At 34.5% G+C, this 19,105-nt stretch overlaps 4 protein-coding genes across 4 annotated transcripts; 2 read left to right on the top strand and 2 right to left on the bottom strand.

Annotated features, from left to right (window-relative positions):
- The first annotated feature begins 1,109 nt into the window (after positions 1-1,109).
- On the top strand, positions 1,110-1,995 carry LOC125193164 (putative germin-like protein 2-1). The gene is made up of 2 exons (XM_048090918.2): positions 1,110-1,221; positions 1,382-1,995. The coding sequence occupies exons 1-2, from the start codon at positions 1,110-1,112 to the stop codon at positions 1,945-1,947; spliced, it is 678 nt and encodes a 225-aa protein (XP_047946875.2). The 3' UTR covers positions 1,948-1,995.
- A 6,255-nt stretch (positions 1,996-8,250) lies between these two features.
- On the bottom strand, positions 8,251-9,207 carry LOC125201907 (germin-like protein subfamily 1 member 13). Its single transcript, XM_048100202.2, has 2 exons — positions 9,047-9,207; positions 8,251-8,929 (listed from the first exon to the last, which is right to left on the bottom strand). Exons 1-2 carry the CDS (start codon positions 9,168-9,170, stop codon positions 8,364-8,366), a joined length of 690 nt encoding a protein of 229 aa, XP_047956159.2. The 5' UTR covers positions 9,171-9,207; the 3' UTR covers positions 8,251-8,363.
- A 2,419-nt stretch (positions 9,208-11,626) lies between these two features.
- On the top strand, positions 11,627-12,654 carry LOC125215470 (putative germin-like protein 2-1). The gene is made up of 2 exons (XM_048116894.2): positions 11,627-11,766; positions 11,923-12,654. The coding sequence occupies exons 1-2, from the start codon at positions 11,655-11,657 to the stop codon at positions 12,486-12,488; spliced, it is 678 nt and encodes a 225-aa protein (XP_047972851.2). The 5' UTR covers positions 11,627-11,654; the 3' UTR covers positions 12,489-12,654.
- A 2,012-nt stretch (positions 12,655-14,666) lies between these two features.
- Positions 14,667-15,726, bottom strand: LOC125193156 (germin-like protein subfamily 1 member 13). The gene is made up of 2 exons (XM_048090907.2): positions 15,530-15,726; positions 14,667-15,429 (listed from the first exon to the last, which is right to left on the bottom strand). Exons 1-2 carry the CDS (start codon positions 15,651-15,653, stop codon positions 14,864-14,866), a joined length of 690 nt encoding a protein of 229 aa, XP_047946864.2. The 5' UTR covers positions 15,654-15,726; the 3' UTR covers positions 14,667-14,863.
- Positions 15,727-19,105: the final 3,379 nt, after the last annotated feature.

Here is a 19,105-nt window from a genome sequence, read left to right as displayed (position 1 = left end):
CATAAGCGTGCGTGGCAATTTCAATGTAACTGATTCAACTCTAACTTAACAATTCTTCATTTTAATTACACTCAGGTATCCATTAAATGTCTCATACCATTTGACTGGTATGAGTTTTAATAAATCGTTATGCATGACTTTTTTTAAAAAATGGGTTGAAAAAGTTAATAGGATGTGATAGTTTTCTAATAGTTGTAGATAGAAAGTTATAAAAAAAATAAAATAAAAATGAAATAAGATATTTATCGAAGACTTGTTCAAATAAGAAAATAATGAGACACTTAATAGGGACTAGGATGGAGTATATTTTATAATTTTCTACTAAATTATTGTCTAGCATGAAAGGCTAAAATAATCCAATCCTATTTCTTCATTTAATCCACTGTGGATTTTCATATACTAACTTTCTTGGCTAAGGTGAAAATGAAAGATCAACAGCCTTGACTTTCATATTCAAAGCAAAGGAAACCTAATTCAAAGCAGGTGAGTCAATCAACTTTATATACACCCCCTAAAAAGATTGTGTGGGGAACTTTTCGATTAATATGATGCAGCTGAAAATTATAGTTAGACAACAATAAATAGAAGAGAAGAAAATTCCAAAGAAGTTGTTTATTGGATACAAAAGAGTTTCTACAATAACCTTATATTATAGGGAGCAATAATTTGAGTTGGAAATTAAATTTTGAAAAATAATCAAAATTTAGGATGCACAAGTAAAACGTCTTTATTTCGTGGACACAATTGTCAATTAAACCTTAATATTTTGCTTTTCTGGAAGGCTTTCGTTTATTTTCTTTAATATTAGTTGGGACACCAAGATTGGGATACTTTTTAAAACATAGATATGCATTCAGAAGAAACACAAAATAGCATTCTTAATTGTCTAAAAAAATACACAATATGTCCAAAGATGATTAGCTAGATATTAAAAATATAAAATGTATTAGGTATGCATGATGAAACTAACAAGAGGAAGCTAATAAGAAGCTAATCAAACAGAAGATAAATATCAATGTATTAGAACTGCTTCTGATGCTAAGTTTCCCATCACAAATAAAACAGAAGATAAATATACAAAATACAAGTGTGAGTGAGAGACTAAGTAAATGAAGATAGGGTTTGCTTTCTGCGCCATTTTTCTTGTTTCGATTGCATATGCATCAGATCCAGGCCAGCTTCAGGATTTCTGTGTTGCTGTTCCCGATTCCGCCTCTGCAGGTAATTCAATCAAGACTAAAGTCTAAAGAATTGGTCGCGTACATTTGCTAAAAAAAATGGTCTTATACAGTAAGTATAGTAGCTTTTAATCCTAAACGCAATGTTTTGATTCATAAGTATTTACTGTCAAAAGTTAACGGTCAACCGCGTTACATTGCAGTTTTTGTGAATGGAACATTTTGCAAGAACCCGAACATGGTGGTTGCGGAGGATTTCCTTTTCCAGGGTCTAAACAATGCCGGAAACACATCCAATGACCTCGGATCATTCGTGACTCCGGTCAATGTCAACCAGCTTGAAGGCCTCAACACTCTCGGCGTCTCCATGGCTCGCCTCGACTTCGCCCCTTATGGTATCAACCCACCCCACACCCACCCTCGTGCCACCGAGGCCTTCTTCTTGGTGGAAGGCACTCTCTATGTCGGGTTCGTCACTTCCAACCCGGCCGATCCCACCCAAAAGAACAAGCTATTCACCAAGTATTTGTACCCCGGAGATGTGTTCGTCTTCCCACAAGGTCTCATCCACTTCCAGTTCAATGTCGGAAAGACCAACGCCGTTGCTTTTGCCAGCTTTGGGAGCCAGAATCCGGGTACCATCACCATTGCTAACGCGGTGTTCGGGTCAGATCCTAAGATTAACCCGGATGTGTTGGCCAAGGCTTTCCAGGTTGAGAAGAACATTATTGATCACCTTCAGGCTCAGTTTTGGTACAACAATAAATAAACCTTCTACCTAAGATACACACATAATATATGTTGCCTCCTTTTAATCCAATAATAATAATAATAATAATAATAATAATAATAATAATAATAATAATAATAATAATAATAATAATAATAATAATAATAATAATAATAATAATCATAATCATGATGATGATGATGATGATGATGATGATGATGATGATGATGATGATGATGATGATGATGATGATGACGATGATGATGATGATGATCAAATATATCTTATGAAAACTCTAAATATTGTACAAACTCAAAACTTATGATCTGAACCATTGAAAAATGTCAACGGATCAAAAAAAAACATCAACAAGAAAATGTCAACAGAATTTCAACGGTAGTCAATGATTGATGCCGTGTTGATATTGTATTGATACTGTGTTGACATTAAAATCTTGAAATTTTACACTGTGTTGATATTGTATTAAAACAGTGTTGAAGCTGTGTTGAGGAGTTTTGAGTTTGTACAATATATAAGTTTGCATTTTATCACTACCCTCTGAAATTAATTACATAGCATGACTTCTTATTATAAAGGGATATTGGCATCTAATATCACGAAACTTTCAAAAAGTTGGGTTTTTCCCACAAACTTTAAAATTGGCAAATAATATCACGAACTTTACCCCGGGTTTGTTTTTTCCCACGAATGAAAAAATTCATGTTATTTTAATAGATTGAAGAACAGTTTTGGAGGATGTGCTTTAAGAAAAACTATCTTCAGATATTGAAAAACTTAGAACTTTCAAAATTGTTGTTGAGAAATTACGAAAAAAAATCGGTATCATAATATTATTTGTGGAACTTTTTCATTCGTGGAAAAAAAACAAACACAGGGTAAAGTTCGTGATATTGTTTGCCAATTTTAAAGTTCGTGGGAAAAATCCAACTTTTTGAAAGTTTCGTGATATTAGATGCCAATATCCCTATTATAAAAGGCTGAGAAAACTGAGGCATTTTATTTCCTTTTCTAACACTAATAAAACAATCCAAAAAATAGATTTTGCTAGAATAAAATTCCTCAGGGTCCGTTCAGTACATGGAATTGGATTTTATGGAATTAAATTTGAAGGAATTGAAATGCAATTCCATACTTTTGTTCGTTAAATGGTATATCAAATTAAATTTGAAGGAATTGATACGAAAGTGTGTGTGCAATACATGTGTAGTGTGTGTTTTTGTCTAGTGTGTGTGTGCAGTGCCAGTGTGTATAGTTTTTTGTGTAATTGGTAACACTTAATTACCTCCACCGTCTTCAATCATTTGAAATCACGTAAAAACTGTCTTGATGATCAGTAGAGATTAGGAGGTTTGATGGAAAGTTCCGAATTGATTTGGGGACGAGGTCTGATGGATAGATCCAAATTGATCTGGGGATCCGAATTGATATTGGGACGATGATCCGCAGCACATTGGTTTCTGATCATCATTGACTCGTCTCTCTGCATGGAGACAATTCCAGGGTTTTAGTTGTTCGATGGCTGGGGATTGTAGTGTGTGTGGGTTTGTGATGCCGCGGCAGAGGAGTTTCATTTGATATGAGCATTCCAAGTTCCAATGGTTCTTGATCTCGTTATCCGATCTCCTGGGCAATGAGTAGCAATAAGAGACCATCTGCACAATTATTAAGATATTTAATGAATTGCTTATTAATGATTATAACTATTAAAATGCACATTAATTCATGTTAAACAAAGTGCATGTATATCGATGCAAACAATTTTAATTTTTTAAATTTGAAATATATTATAATAATCAAAACATATTTGTAAAACAATGAAGTTCATTATTTATAAATGATTTGAAACATAGAAATTATAATTTTTTTAAATTTGAAATATATTATACTAACAACCAAAACTTACTACCAAAGAAATTCACTAATTATTTATAAATAGTTTTAAAACCCCTATGAATTCAAAAAATAAAAAATTACCAAAATTAAAAATGAACTTAAAAACAATAAAAAAGACTATTTTTCGATTTAAATGAATCATCAGCTCGTTGTGCAAGCCCGGTGCAAATTTCAAATAATTTTCACAGAATTGGTGTGTTCTGCATTGTTCGTTGAAACTGCATCATGTACTAATTAAGTTTGTGTGCGTGAGAGAGAGATCGAGAGAAGAACAATAAATATATACTTGTGGCCGAGCAAACAATGGAGGTCGATGATGGCTGCAATTTCGTCCATGCCCCTTTGTTAAGATGCTCCATGTCTAATTCTATATCTATTTGTGTGTGTTTCTGTGTTATGTGTGTGTTTTTAGCTTCTAGGATACACAGGAAACACAGCGGAGAGTGAGTGAATGTGTGAGAAGAGTGAAGAGGGGAAGGGGGATTATAAATGAGAAAAAGGGAATGTGGGATGAGAAGAGACAATGATGGGATAGTGATGTTTGACTTAGTTGGTGTGTGTGTGACTGAGGAGAGTGAGTGTGGGATAGAAGAGACAAAGATGGAATAGTGATGTTTGACTTAGTGTGCGCGCGCGGAGAGACAAAGATGGAATAGTGATGTTTGGCTTAGTGTGTGTGCGAGCGCGTATTCAAATCGTCTAATCCCAATCATTTTGTTTTTGTGCACTTTATATGGTGTAAAGTGGTAGTTACTGTTTTTAGGCTCGTATAAGGTGCTATATTTTATGTTAGTTAAAACTTTAGATTCATTACAATGTGCTCTTCAATTTTCTGTGTGCGGTTTTGACTCATATTTTATGAATTTTCAATTTTTTGTTGGCAGTTTTGCAGTGGACGGAGGAGTATTCAATCAGAGATTTTTACTATTGAACTATTTTTATTTATAATTGTTCCTGCTACCAGATATTTTATTTATATACATGAATACTAGTGAAGAGGGAAGGGGGATTGTAAATGAGTAAAAGGGAAGTGTGGGATGGAAGAGACAAAGATGGAATAGTGATGTTTGACTTAGTACGTGTGTGCGCGCGCGGAGAGACAAAGATTGAATAGTGATGTTTGGCTTAGTGTGTGTGTGCGCGCGCATACAAATCGCCTAATCACAATAATTTTTTTTGTGCACATTATGTGGTGTAAAGTGGTAGTTACTGTTTTTAGGCTCATATAAGGTGCTATACTGCTATTTTTTTTGTTAGTTAAAACTTTAGATTCATTACAATGTGCTCTTGAATTTTCTGTGTGCGGTTTTGACTCATATTTAGGAATTTTCAATTTTTTATTGGTTGTTTTGCAGTGGATGGAGGAGTATTCAATCAAAGAGATTTTTACTATTGAACTATTTTTATTTATAATTGTTCCTTTATATACATGAATAGCAGTGAAGAGGGAAGAGGGATTATAAATGAGTAAAAGGGGAGTGTGGGATGGAAGAGAAAAAGATGGAATAGTGATGTTGACTTAGTGCGTGTGTGCGCGCGCGGAGAGACAAAGATTGAATAGTGATGTTTGGCTTAGTGTGTGTGAGCGCGCGTATACAAATCGCCTAATCCCAATCGATTTTTTTGTGCACTTTATGTGGTGTAAAGTGGTAGTTACTGTTTTTAGCCTCGTATAAGGTGCTATATTTTTTGTTAGTTAAAACTTTAGATTCTTTACAATGTGCTCTTCAATTTTCTGTGTGCGGTTTTGACTCATATTTAGGAATTTTCATTTTTTTATTGGTTGTTTTGCAGTGAACGGAGGAGCATTCAATCAGAGAGATTTTTATTGTTGAACTATTTTAATTTATAATTGTTCCTGCTACCAAATATTTTATTTATATACATGAATACCAGTGAAGATGGAAGGGGATTATAAATAAGTAAAAGGGGAGGGTGGGATGGAAGAGACAAAGATGGAATAGTGTTGTTTGGCTTAGTGTGTGTGGTTGCGCGTATTCAAATCGCCTAATCCCAATCATTTTTTTGTGCACTTTATGTGGTGTTAAGTGGTACTTACTGTTTTTAGGCTCGTATAAGGTGCTATAATTTTTGTTAATTAAAACTTTAGATTCATTACAATGTGCTCTTCAAATTTATGTGTACGGTTTTAACTCATATTTAGGAATTTTCAATTTTTTATTGGCAGTTTTGCAGTGGACGGAGGAGTATTTAATCAAAGAGATTTTTACTATTGAACTATTTTTATTTATAATTTTTCCCAGATATTTTATTTATATACGTGAATACCAATGAAGAGGGAAGGGGATTATAAATGAGTAAAAGGGAAGTGTGGGATGGAAGAGACAAAGATGGAATAGTGATGTTTGACTTAGTGTGTGTGCGCGCCCGGAAGAGACAAAGATGGAATAGTGATGTTTGGCTTAGGCGTTATTTTATGTGTTAAAGAATCATTTATTTTCTACTCCCTCCGTCCACGAAAATTCGTCCCGGTTTGACCGAACATGGGTTTTAAGAAATGTAATGGAAAGTGAGTTGAAAAAGTTAGTGGATTGTGGGTCCTACTTTTATATATTAGTTTTATAATAAAATGTGAGTAGGAATGAGTTAGTAGAATGTGGGGTCCACTACCAAAAATGGTAAAAGTGAAATGGGACAAATTTTGGGGGACGGACGGAAATGGAAAACTGGGACAAATTTTCGTGGACGGAGGGAGTATTAATTAATCTCTTCCTTTTTTCCACTCAAATCTCTAATTAATCCCACCATTTTATTTTTGTGCATTTTATATGGTGTAAATTGGTAGTTTTTGTTTTTTAGGCTAGTATATAAAGAGCTATTCTTTTTGTTTAATAAAACTTTAGATTTATTACAATGTGCTCTTCAATTTTTTATGTGCGGTTTTGACTCATTGAGGAATTTTTAGTTTTTTTGTTGGCGGTTTTGCAGAGGACGAAGGAGTATTCAATCAAAGCTTTTTACAGTCAGAACTATTTATATTTAAAATTGTTCTTGCTATTGGATATTTTTATACGTGAATATCACCAATATGGTACATTTATTGCGGGAGTTAGTCGAATGTTGAAAACAAATAACGCTTAACAAGGAAACATTTTTGTCGTTACAAGAATTACTTAACTAAAGTATGTTTGTATGATTATGTATCAAGATTTTATTACTGTTTATATTTTTTGACATGACAAGAATCACGTATAATTTATCTATATTTTTATGAATCAAGATCTTATTATTATTTGTGTTTTTTGACCGGCAAGAATTACTAACAATTGTTTCATAAATATTCATTTTCCTCATGAGGTGCTTCCAACTACTTATATTCTACTCCCTCCGTCCCATTCAAGATGTACATAATCTTGAGTAGCATGAGATTTAATTTGAAGGGAAATTGTTAGTTGAATATTTTAATAAGGAGAGAGAAGAGATGAATTTATTTTCTAATATAGAAAGTTGACGTTTTATATGGAACAAACTAAAAGGAATAGATGGACATCTTGAGTAGGGGTCTCTTGTGCACGAAAGTATTGCCGTGCCCGATCCAGCCAAACCCGCGGGTCCTCGCATCCATTATATTTTGGGAAATCCATTCGAATGGGATTCCTCCATCGTCGATCCTTCTGACTACTATCCTGTGAGCTATCAGAATCAGATGCTTCATCTTCCTCATCCTCTTCTTCATAATCATCCTTGGTGGTAGCGAACGGGTTTTTATGGTTTCCCCTAGTCTCCTTTTTATTCTCATTCCGAGGTACCGATAATATGGAGCGCATCTCCTCCATGTTCTGGCACATCATCTGCACAGATTGCTGGAGCTCATTTATAGTTAATTCAAGTGACTCAAATCTAGCTTTTGTCGCCATTATCTATAGAAGTGAATCAATATTCTTGCCCAAATAATGAACGTAAACCGAGGCTCTGAATACCAATTGTTGGAACCGAAGCAATTCAGTTTGATCAATTGAAGTAAACAGGTAAATAGAGCAGACTTGCTGCTAATTAAACAAATATTTCTTATCCTTTACAAGAGAAACTACAATGGTTTAAATAGTAATAAAAAAGAAGAGACACAATGGTTCAAACGAAAAGATGCATTGCTTAAAAGAAAGAGACTCTTCATTTTGATTGATGACTCTTCGTTTGATTGGTGACTCTTGGACCAACTTAGGCATATTCTCATACAGCCTCCCTTAACTTCCATGATGGTTTCCTCACCCTAGTGCCTCGACGGAGGACTTCCTTGTTCGGTGTTGGCCTATGTTCGGTAGAGAGCGTTTGAGACTCATCATCAGTATAGATTTATTTTTGTATCACTCCCAAAAGCCTTCTAACTAATTTGGGTTCTCCTCTGAAAAACTATTTTCGTGGACAATGATTATAAATGAAACACTAGGTTCACAAGTTTATTATTGCAACATCACATAATAGCTTTTTGGAAATACAAAACTACAGTTGCTATAATAAGTAAAGAATGCTAAATTTATAGGATTAAAAACACACACCCATATATGTATTGTTTGTCTATCTTAGCTATTGTTGAACCAGAATTGGGCCTGGAGGTAATCGATGATGTTCTTCTCAACCTGGAATGCCTTGGCCAACACATCCGGATTGATCTTTGGGTCCGACCCGAACACCGCGTTGGCAATGGTGATGGTACCCGGATTCTGGCTCCCGAAGCCGGCATATGCAACGGCGTTGGTTTTTCCGACATTGAACTGGAAGTGGATGAGACCTTGTGGGAAGACGAACACATCTCCTGGGTGCAAGTACTTGGTGAATAGATTGTTCTTCTGGGCGGGATCGGCCGGGTTGGATGTAACGAAGCCTACATAGAGAGTGCCTTCCACCAAGAGGAAGGCTTCAGTGGCACGAGGGTGGGTGTGGGGTGGGTTGATCCCATAAGGGGCGAAGTCGAGGCGAGCCATGGAAACGCCGAGAGTGTTGAGGCCTTCGAGCTGGTTGACATTGACCGGAGTCACGAATGATCCGAGCTGATTGGATGTGTTTCCGGCCTTGTTTAGGCCCTGGAAAAGGAAATCATCCGCGACCACCATGTTCGGGTTTTTGCAAAACTTACCATTCACAAAAACTACATTCAAACAAACAAACCAACCATTAGTATGTATATATTTCCTCATTTATAACTTAAGTGTGACATTATAGATAATAATGTACAGTAGAATAAGGTTTTAATGAAGTTATTTACCAGCATTTTTGGCATCAGGAACAGCAACGCAGAAATCCTGAAGTTGGGATGGATCAGATGCATATGCAATCGAAGCCAACCAAAAAACAAGAAATACGGAGCACAATCCAAAACTCATCTTCATTTTAATTAGCTAGTTAAAGTATATATATGATGTTACTTGTATTTCTCTTCTTTTATCTGTGATGGAAACTTAGCATGAGAAGTACACCTTTTCATAGGAGTGAAAACAGCAAGCTATCTTTAATTTTCATCCTTTGAAAAAATAGAATTGAACTTTTCTTGATTGAATTTAAAACTGTCAAGACACGCGCGTTTTACTAACATTTAACTTGTTAGTATTATCTTCCTCATATTTCATCATACCTTATCCCATCAGCGGCGGCCAATTTATTTCATCTACTATTTTTTTATATTTGGTCGATGATATGAAGACTCCTTCAATCTTCAATCAACTGATTCAAATGTTCCAATGTTATTATATTACTATATTACTATAGTACTCCTTCCGCCCCAGATAATTCGACCCAGTATTCCATTTCAGACCGTCCCACATAATTTGTCCCACTTCACTTTTACCATTTTTGGTAGTGGACCCCATATTCCACTAACTCATTCCTACTCACATTTTATTATAAAACTAATACTTTAAAAGTAGGACTCACATCCCACCAACTTTTTCAACTCACTTTCCATTACATTTCTTAAAACCCGTGCCGGGTCAAAGTGTCCCGAATTATCTGGGACGGAGGGAGTAGATCCTTTTGAGAGAAATGGCTTAGAAATTAAGTGAAAGTTGGGATTTGGATTGGATATTGTCTCAACATCTCAATCTAACACTTAAAAACTACTTTATTAGTTTTGTTAACCAAGATATATATACATCCAGCCGGACAATATATCAATTCATTAAATCAGATTTCAAGTTAATTTCGTTCAATTCATGCAAATATAAATTTAGTGGAAATTTGAATATATACGGAACACATTTTGCAAATGTCTGACTGTTTCAATTAAGCAAGTATTAATCTCTAGCTAGCAAGTAAGGTTACCAAGTCTAATTAGGGGTGTATTACTAGGTAATTAATTTGATTACTGAGTCTAATTTTTACTTATCCAAAGTTGCTTAATTGTCGCTTTCACTCTATGCATAGAAAATGTTGTGACGATGTCAAAATATGATGATGTTTTTGTTGCTGAAAATTCAAATGCCCAAGAATATTCGAAGGGGGTCAAGTTAACAATTGGCCAATCTAATTAAGTTTGTTGAATCACTTGACTTTCTTCTTTAAATTTCAATCCATATTTCCCCACAATTATAATTATTAACTGTTCATTTTTCTGTTATTATATCTTGTTTATACACATAAGAGTTTATGACAATTAATTTCGATTTATAAGAAAATATTTTAATTTAATTACTATTTTAATGAATCGATTAAAAGGGGTGGAGTTTATAAGAAAATATTTATGTTTTAGGCTGATGCAAGTATAAGTTAATTCGGTTAACTACACAAATAATTCATCCAACATTCATAATTAACCAGAAATATGCTAGTCATGTTTTAAATTTTTTTTATTAAATCTTTGTCTAGCATGGTAGGATGGTAGCAATCATATCCAGAAAAGGCAAAAATAATTGCATGCCTATCTATTTATTCATTTGATCCACTAAGGATTTTCATATTACTTTCTTGGCAGATTAAGATGAAAATGAAACATCAATAGTCCTTGACTTACATATATACAAAGCAAAGGAAACCTAATTCAAAGCAGGTGAGTCAATTAACTTTATATACTTCCCCTAAGGAGATGTGGGGAAAATTTTCGATTAATATCAGTATAAAATAATGGCTTAGGATATTCTTAATGTAATTAAGGATATTAGTGTGTATTTTTTAAATATATCACCAACGTTCTAAAGAGCATTTTCCATTATCGGTGTCTCGACTAAAATTAAGGGTTGCAAATGGAAGCATCTAAACAAGTAAAAGGTGAAGATAATTCATCTTCAACTCAGAGATATTTGCTTTTGCGTTAGCTATATTTCAAAATTTTCAATTGCACCTCTATTTTTGTGTTTTTTGTGTCCTTAAAAGATAGTAGTGGTAGCTAGTATAAGTTGTTTAGTGTATGATGAAGGCTAAAATTATCAAAATATTTCCCCTTGTTGAACATTAATTATAGATACAGATAACATGTAATTAGAAGAGAAGAAAATTGTGTACGTGTGTTAACAAGTGGTAGAGTGGTTAATGTCTGGACCAAAAGGTCATGAGTTCGAGTTCACTGTGGTGCGACATTTAAAAATTTAAGTTTACTTTGCCTTTAAAAAAAAAATCGAAAGAAGTTGTTTACAGGGTTCAAGAGTGTAATTTAGCCGCCGTGTATATAAATTGATTAATGGAGATTGAATAAGTCCAAAGATGATTACATATTAAAAATATAAAATGTATTAGGTATATGATGAAATAAGAGGAAGCTAATAAGAAGTTAATTAAAAGTTAAATCATGCATGTTTTTCTCCTATAAAAGGAGTGATTCTGATGCCAAAGTATTCCATCACAGAAAAGAAATATATATAAGTGTGAGTGTGAAGCTAACTAAAATGAAGATAGCTTTTGGTTTGTGCTTCACTCTTCTTGTTTCGATCGCATATGCATCAGATCCAGGCCAGCTTCAGGATTTCTGCGTTGCTGTTCCCGATTCCGCCTCTGTAGGTAATTCAATCAAGACTAAAGTCTAAAATTGGTCGCGTACATTTGTTTTAAAAAATGTAGTCCTATATTACTCCAAACTCCAATTGTATTAATTTTAGTCTTAAACAATAAGTTTTGGTCAAATGCGTTTTAAAGTCCAAAATTGTTTGTACGCAGTTTTTGTGAATGGAAAGTTTTGCAAGAACCCGAACATGGTGGTCGCGGATGATTTCCTTTTCCAGGGCCTAAACAAGGCCGGAAACACATCCAACAACCTCGGATCATTTGTGACTCCAGTCAACGTCAACCAGCTTGAAGGCCTCAACACTCTCGGCGTTTCCATGGCTCGCCTCGACTTCGCCCCTTATGGTATCAACCCACCCCACACCCACCCTCGTGCCACCGAGGCCTTCTTCTTGATGGAAGGCACTCTCTACGTGGGCTTCGTCACTTCCAACCCGGCCGATCCGGCCCAGAAGAACAAGCTCTTCACCAAGTACTTGTACCCGGGAGATGTGTTTGTCTTCCCACAAGGTCTCATCCACTTCCAGTTTAATGTTGGAAAGACCAACGCGGTCGCATTTGCTGGCTTCGGGAGCCAGAATCCGGGTACCATCACCATTGCCAACGCGGTGTTCGGGTCAGACCCTAAGATCAAACCGGACGTGTTGGCCAAGGCTTTCCAGGTTGAGAAGAACATTATTGATCACCTTCAGGCTCAGTTTTGGTACAACAATAACTAAACCTTCTGCCTAAGATACACACATAATATATGTTACCTCCTTTTAATCCACTAAATTTAAAAAGAACACTTTGTTACATTTGCTTGAGTGGGAAAACTTTGTGTTTCCGAGTGTTATATCTCATGTTATAGGTGTAAGTGATAAATAAATCTGTCTTTGTATTCTATTTCTGTGTTTTCCATAATTTTGCCTCTCATCCTTTTATTAGAGGAATATATACATTGAATTGTGATTGCATGACGAATCGAGAAGATATTTATAACACATCAATGTTTATATAGTTACTTACTACACTATAATACAAACAATTAATATTCTCCCCATTCACAAAAATACTCTCATTTTTAGATGATGCACAAGTTTTAATATGCTATTGGTAAATTAGGAGATAGAAAGAGAAAGATGGGTACAATAAAAGAGAGAGAAATAAAGAGTGAAAATTTTTCATAAATCGAAATGGTGCATAATGAAATGAGAAAATGAGACTTTTTTTATTGTGAATGTAGAGACTAGAGAGTACAACGAATGAGGGTTAATTGGGGTAAGAATAAGGAAAACTGGGGGACGTGCGATTGAACTAATTGTTATATAGTTTGTTTTTTCATTCTTTGTGTTAGTTTGTACGTTTCGTTTTAGTAGGTAATACGAATTCATTAAACTGTTGGACTTGGTTCAATGTTTCAAATATGCCGGGCCCGTATTAAATTTCGAGGCCTACACTATTCATGTTGTTTTGTCCGGGAATCTGACACGCGAGATCTTTGACCGTCAAGTCTAACATGCATTGGGATTTGAACCCGAACGCGGCGGCAGTTTAAGAGCGAAGGCGGTCGCGGTCGCGATGCGTTACTTGGTCAATGACGACATTGACTAGACAACGCGTTACTTGGTCAATGATGACATTGATGAGACAACACGGTGAAACGATTATTTCCAATTTTTTCCATGAGTGTGAAATAGATCTTGACAACACATTTGGAATAATCATTTTGGTTTTTACTGTATTGTTCCGTACTTTACTCTCTCTTTGTTCTCTCTTTTACTTTACTATCTCATTTAACTTTTAACACATTTATTTTCTAAATCTCGTGCCTAAAAGAAATGCCCTAATTACCTTGAAATAGAGAAGTATTAAAAAGAAACCATTTATAAGTGGGATGGTTATCCAATTAATTTATAAAAGAGTCGGGATCATCAATTTGTCAATGTGGGACAAAAAAGGAGCAATACACCCCCGTAATGTGTAGGCCAGAATGATCACTGGACTTCCACACTTGCAACAAAGAAACTCATTATTAATTTGGGCCCGCTCTAATACCATACTCCCTCCGTCCACACAAAAATAGATCACTTTGTGTATGGCACGGGTTTTAATGTAGAATATGTAAAGTAAGAGAAAGGGGGAGAAAAAGTAGGTAAAGTAAGAGAGATAGAGAGAAAAAGTGAAAAAGTATGAGAGAGGGAAGAAAAAGTGGGAAAAGTATGAGAGATAAACTTTTCATTTTAATAAAGTGGTCTATTTTTTGTGGACGTCCCGAAATGGTAAAAGTGATCTATTATTTGTGGACGGAGGGAGTATTAGAAATGGATCTCTGGCTCTTTGAAAAACTTATAAAAAGAAAGGATTGTCATCAATTTAGTGATATGGGATAAGAATGTGTTTCAATAATAACCAATAAAACAAACACGTCTCATGATAAAAAGTTAAAACCAAGATATTAACCAAACAACCAATAAATCATCTACACGAGTTTTTCCATCCGCAATTTTTTGACTATATTTATCCAAATACTAGTTAAGTTAATGTGCCATAACCTTTTTTTCCCATGTTCCATCTATATACTAAATATAAAGCTGTTTGATAATTTCTTGATTTTGTGGCATAGCATTCATATTTTAAGGTTTTTAATTTTTTCATAGTACTTCATAAATGAATCTGAGCCATTTCTTTTGTGAACGAGAAACACAAAAGGATGAGTGATAGCCGTTCGAGACAACATCACAATCAAATACGCTAAGGTTAATAAACGGTTGATCATACGTTATTTCATTTTTCAACATTAAAAAAAAATTCAACCATAAATTCCACGTTTTTATCCAAACAACTCAAACTAATTTTTCCGTAATACTCCTATATAAGTTACCTACCTCAAAGTTCTGTTTCTCACACTTGAAACATTACAAATTAAATCTCATACTCAACTATTAAAATTTCTCACAACTCTTTTTAACCAAAAAAAATGTGCACTTTGCAGAGAAACGACGACGTTTTCATCCTCACCATCACCGACATTGGAAATACAAAATTACAGTAAAAAGATCAATGCTAAATTGGAATTAAAACAGTACACAACATATATGTATTTTTGTCAATCTTAGTTATTGTTGTACCAAAACTGAGCTTGGAGGTAATCGATAATGTTCTTCTCAACTTGGAATGCCTTGGCCAACACATCCGGGTTGATCTTAGGGTCTGACCCGAACACCGCATTGGCAATGGTGATTGTACCCGGATTTTGGCATCCGAAGCTGGCAAATGCAACGGCGTTGGTCTTTCCGACATTGAACTGGAAGTGGATGAGACCTTGTGGGAAGACGAACACATCTCCGGGGTACAAATACTTGGTGAATAGCTTGTTCTTTTGGGTGGGATCGGCCGGGTTGGAAGTGACGAACCCGACATAGAGAGTGCCTTCCACCAAGAGGAAGGCTTCAGTGGCACGCGGGTGGGTGTGGGGTGGGTTGATCCCATAAGGGGCGAAGTCGAGGCGAGCCATGGAAACGCCGAGAGTGTTGAGGCCTTCAAGCTGGTTGACATTGACCGGAGTCACGAATGATCCGAGCTGATTGGATGTGTTTCCAGCCTTGTTTAGGCCCTGGAAAAGGAAATCATCCGCGACCACCATGTTCGGGTTCTTGCAAAACTTTCCATTCACAAAAACTGCATTCAAACAAACAAACAAGACCATTAGTATGTATATGTTTCCTCATTTATAACTAAGTGTGATATTATAGTAGAATAAGGTAATGAAGTGATTTACCAGCATTTTTGGCATCAGGAACAGCAACGCAGAAATCCTGAAGTTGGGATGGATCAGATGCATATGCAATCGAAGCCAACCAAAAAACAAGAAATATGGAGCACAATCCAAAACTCATCTTCATTTTAATTTGCTGATTAACTATATATATGATGTTATTTGTATTTCTCTTCTTTTATCTGTGATGGAAACTTAGCATGATAAGCACTCCTTTTTATAGAAGTGAAAAAACAACTAGCTATCTTTAATTCTCATCATTTTAAAAATGAAATTGAACTTTTTTTTTTATTGAATTTGAAGTTGTCAGGACACGTTTTAACATTTAACTTGTGAATATTACATCTTCCTTAAATTTCATAATACCTAATCCCATCAGCGGCGGCCAAGTTATTTCTTGTATTTACTTTTTTAATATTTGATCATATCTATGAAGACTCCTTCAATAATCAATCAACTAATTAAATGTTGCAATATTAGTATTATAGATCCTTCTGATAGAAATGGCTCGGAAAGTGAAAATTGGGACATGGATTAGATATTGACTCACCATCTCAATCTAACACTATTCTCTTTTATTAGTTTTGTTAACCAAGATTTATATATATACATAAAACCGGACAGTATTTCAATTCATTAAATCAGATTTAGAGTTATTTTACAGTCTATTCTTTACGAAATAGTATAATAATTAAATATGTCATGCAAATAAATTAAGTGGGTATTTAAATTGATATAAGGAACATATTTTGTACATGTCATGACTATTTCAATTAATTAAGCAAGAGTAAGTAAAGGTTACCGAGTCTAATTAGGGAGTATTAGGTAATTAATTTGGTTACTGAGTCTAATTTGGTTACCAAGACAAAGTTTCTGAATCGTCATTTTCACTCTATACATAGAAAATGTTGTGACGATGTCAAAATTTGGAGAGTGAATCCCCTGCTGTGGTGAAAAACACAGCAGAGATGTTGTGCCATAATACGCCACCGTTTTGATTCAATTGTTACGGCTCTTAAAACTTTTCAATTAGCTGACTTTTTCAATGTAGTATCTTAATTTATTTGGCCTATGATTTAAGTTAATATTGCACTAATATATAGCCACACGTCCACACCGCTAGAAATAAATTCAGAATTATTTGATTTTTATTGAATAGTGTCTTTTTTATAATACTTTGTTGAGCATAATATTTAGTGAAATTTTATCATTTAAAGTTATAACTAATAGTATTATCATAAATTAATGTAATATCAATAGTTTATTTAAGATCATAATTAGAGTTCGTTGATAATTTGTTTTGGACTAAAAATTATTGATAATTTTTATTACTCCCTTCGTCCGCCATTAGGAGTTTCATTCCTTGGCGGCACGGGTTTTAAGAAATGTTAAGAAAAGTGGGTGGAAAAATGAAATTTGAGTGGAATGAGTTAGGTGAAGGTGAGACCCTATTACCATTTATGGTAAAAGTGAACCGGGACTCTTACTTGCGGACGGACTAAAATGAAAAAACGGAACTCCTATTCACGGATGGAGGGAGTAAATCATAACTTTTGGTTAAATTTTGAGTTTTAATTTATGGTATTAGACAAAATTAATGAATTCTTCATTCGTACATGAATAAGAATACCTATAACTTTTTTCTTCCCACTTTTCTTAACATTTCTTAAAATTCGTGTCGAAGAAATGAGACTCCTATAAGCAGACGAAGTGAGTATTAAAATAATAATCACTAAATTTGAATATAAAATGAGTTTTCAAATTTGATAAATTTTTAGTGTAAAAAATGTTGCACTTGTAGGATGATACGGGATATTAGAAGCTTTTGTTTTGTGTGTTAAGTGGAGAGAGAAAATATATTTTTTTATATTAATACGAGAGGTAACTGTTTCCAAAATTAGAAATGTCATTAGTAGGACAAACTAAAAAAGAAAGTGAGCCTATTTTTTATGGACGGATGGAGTATATTAATTTATAGTAATACTATTAGTTAATATAATTTAAACGATATAATTTATATTCAACAAAGTTATTATACTATAATTAAATAAGAAAAGGTACTATTCAATAAATAATCAAATTAATTCCGAATTCATTTCTAGCGGTGTGGACGTGTGGTTATAGATTAGTGCAATATTAACTTAAATCATAGGCCAAATAAATTAAGGATACTACTTTGAAAAAGTCAGCTAATTAAAAAAGTTTTAAGAGCCATAACAATTGAAACGGTGGCGTATTATGGCACACCATCCCCTGTTGCTGTGTTTTTCATCACAGCAGGGGATCCAATTCCCAAAATTTGATCTTTTTCTGTCTGATTCTGATATAATTAATGTGCCCAAGAATACCCTAAGGGGATCAAATTAACAATTGGCCAATCTAATTAAGTTTGTTGATTACTTGACTTTCTTCTAAATTCAATCCATTTGTTATTAATTTTTTCTTGTTATGCTCATCAGCGTGCATGCAATTTCGATTTAACTGATTCAACTCCTATAACATAACAACTCTTCGTTTTAATTAATATATACGATTATATTTTAATGAATTGAACAAAAGGACTAGAGTTGACAAGAAAACATTACGTTTTAGATAGCTATCAAATGCATGATTTTTACTCCAGGATATATATATATATATATATACCTAGATTTGTGTTAAAATGACACCACATCTTAAAGTGACCCTGTGACACCACGTATTCAGTAATATTATAAACGCTACACAACAATAGTATAAACGCTAGACAGCAATAGTGTATTGGATATTGCTGACCGAGAAAAAATTGCTATAAATTGTCGTCTAGTGTATTAGATATTGCTGGCCGAGAAAATTTACCCTTGAGCTTTTATATGATTGTCACATGGCAGCCAGTGACGGAACTACATAGAGCCAAGCCCCCGAACCTCGATTCCCCCTTATACTGCCGCTCTCCGACCGGCCTCCGCCCCAGAACGAGCTCTGCACACCAACCATTCATAGTCAGAGAGTTCCACTGCAAGCGCCGTTGATTCTGTAAATTGAATTAGGTTGCCGAAGAAAAGACTTGGGCTTATTAGTTTTGGGCCATATATTGTTGGGCTGCTTTTACTTTCAGATTATAAAAACTAATGATGCCTTTTAGATAATTACCCCTAATCTGTTTTCACACCTGCTAAGACTTGCAGCCGCGCCGTCACCAATAATTTAGGTAAGAATTTGATGTGTATGAAAATGTTTATAATGTATCAACTAAAATAGTCTTATTTGAATCAATAGTGCAATACGTCTCATGTTTTTTTATAAAAAATTTTGGCCCCAACACGTCTTAATTTAATTGGGACCACTTTTGTAGAACTAGATTACTAGAATTTGTGCAAAATTATTTGTATTAGTGCGATTATTAGACTATTAGTAACTCAATTTATTAATATGTGTGTAGGGATCAGATCAGTCTAGGTTCACTAATTACCGAGACCTCTTTGTTCTTGTACAAGAGAGCTCAGCCAAACTCTCACCCACGCGGCTGATTTTAACAAGTAATACAAACTAAGATCACTAGAATCTAGTTCTAACTATTACAAGACCTTGAAGCTATCG

This window comes from Salvia hispanica, chromosome 2, assembly GCF_029641045.1.
Source record: "Salvia hispanica isolate PSC_SH4W2 chromosome 2, Shi_PSC_v1, whole genome shotgun sequence".
Classification (NCBI taxonomy): Eukaryota; Viridiplantae; Streptophyta; class Magnoliopsida; order Lamiales; family Lamiaceae; genus Salvia; species Salvia hispanica.
Note: the sequence above shows the minus strand (reverse complement) of the source record. Positions and strands in the feature narration are given on the sequence as shown.